General features: G+C 37.1%; 1 protein-coding gene across 1 annotated transcript in view; it reads left to right on the forward strand.

Annotated features, from left to right (window-relative positions):
• scyl1 (SCY1-like, kinase-like 1) overlaps positions 1-1,925 on the forward strand; it is a 13,972-nt gene that overhangs the window by 8,236 nt on the left and 3,811 nt on the right. The window contains exon 14 of the mRNA XM_014006112.1: positions 1,506-1,624. Coding sequence (XP_013861566.1) covers positions 1,506-1,624 — 119 coding nt within the window. The remainder of the gene's footprint in view (positions 1-1,505; positions 1,625-1,925) is intronic.

Below are 1,925 nucleotides of genomic sequence, written 5' to 3' on the forward strand. Positions count from 1 at the left end.
GAATAGAATCACCCTGAGGGTTAGATTTGTCTGTTTTTATTATTAGGAAAAGCTTGTTCAGGCTACAGTTTTAAAATCTGACCTCTTGTTTAAGCCTGAGGAGAAAAAAACAATATATTTACTGATTAAACAAGAGTCTCCAGGATTTTTATATGAACTTCCCAAAATGATATTTCCTTGTGAACATGAAGATGTTTTTATCCACACAGAAACACATAAAACATTAGTCCCAAATGCTGCAATAACTACAGAAACAGAAAAGATGACGCCCCAAACTGTAAACACAAGAAGAAAATCTTTTAATTATTATTATTTTTTTATGGACTGATCGTTATTGTTGCTGTTTTTCTGCTAGGATAGCTTTAGTATTGTTGACAGTTTAGTGATACAAAACCTTTTTAGATTTTATTGCTCTGCTTTATTGGAGGCAGTTTTATTGTTCATGAATTATCTCAGCACATTAAAGTAATGCAGGATACAAACTGTTTCTGGAGTTGAGCAGCTGCTAGCCTGGCCCTTGCCTTCCTACGCAGCTCCGCTCAATTCTAGTTTCGCTCCTCTGCTCCGTCTGGGACTTCTCCCATTGAGATGGATTTCGCTGGCAGATTTTTAGCCGGTCCAATCAGAGAAGAGAACGTCAATTTTCTGCGCAGTGTCTGCTTGTAGTTTATTTTACCTGGACCAATCAGCAAACAAAAGGCAGAGTTTTAAATGACGACGATTTTTTGTGCAGTGTCTGCTAGTTCGTTTAGCATACGACAGTAGAGGAAGTGAATGAAGCCAGTCTGTGTTGATAAGGCTTCCAAATTAAAWTAAATTTGTCTGACAAAGCAGCAGCTCTCATTTATACGACTATTCTGTACCCCACATTTCTGTTTCTCCCACACTAACCTATATGTATCTACAGTTTTGCTTTGTTTTTTCCTTCATTTTACTTTTTTTATTGTACAGCATCCTTGGGTGTCCTGAAAGGCGCTTGATAAATAAAATGCATTATTATTATTATTATTATTATTATTATTGTTATTATTTACAGTCGTCTCGTTCGGCTCAGTACGTCTCTCCTCTCAGTAGGGTTGTTTACAGCGCTCGTTATTTCCGGTTAGCTCCTTAGCTTAGCCTCCTTCACAACGACACACACACTTCAGCAGAGGCCACGCCTCCAGCAAGAAATCGCTTCTCAATAGCGAGTCCAGACCCTAGTATGAAGCAAAGTGAAGGACAAGGGTCTGGTTTTTACCAGGCTAAGCAGCTGCCATCTGCAAGCAAATAATCATAAAATGGTTATTTTTGGGGTCATAGTTTGGTTAGAGGTCGAGACATTTGTTTTTTGTTGATTCTGAATTGATTTTTAATCTATTTTTTTCTTGTAAAGTGAAAAAGAGATGTTAATCTTTCTTTTCTAGTTAAATAAAAATGAAATTAAGTTTGTTATTCTTACCTTTTTTGTTTCATATTCTGGTTCTGTTATTTTTAAACTTGAGTTTTTATCATTTCTTTCTCAGGCTCAGAAGATAAAACTCACCAAACTACCAACCAATCAGAGACGCCTGAAGTCACAGACAACGATGACGCGACGGTAGGAGACCGTTGGGATGATGAGGAGGACTGGGGAAGTCTGGAGGTAGAATCTTTATATTTGATTTGATTTGATTTGATTTATTTATTTAACAGGAAAAGATTACTAAAAATCAAGCCTGACTCAGCATAATTGCTGTTTTACAGCAGGTTCCTGTTCTGCAGCACATAAAACACTCAGAAGTACAGCATCACAATCACATCATTATTATTACACCATAGACACAAAGACAAACAAGCATACCAAATTTTAGGAAGGCAGCGTTTGCAAAATAGGACGTCTAAATATGAGCACAACAAAAAGTGTCCAGCAGATGGCAGACAAGATTCTTCTTAAAGGGCTGTAG

Source organism: Austrofundulus limnaeus, unplaced genomic scaffold (genome assembly GCF_001266775.1).
Source record: "Austrofundulus limnaeus strain Quisiro unplaced genomic scaffold, Austrofundulus_limnaeus-1.0 Scaffold1, whole genome shotgun sequence".
NCBI lineage: Eukaryota > Metazoa > Chordata > Actinopteri > Cyprinodontiformes > Rivulidae > Austrofundulus > Austrofundulus limnaeus.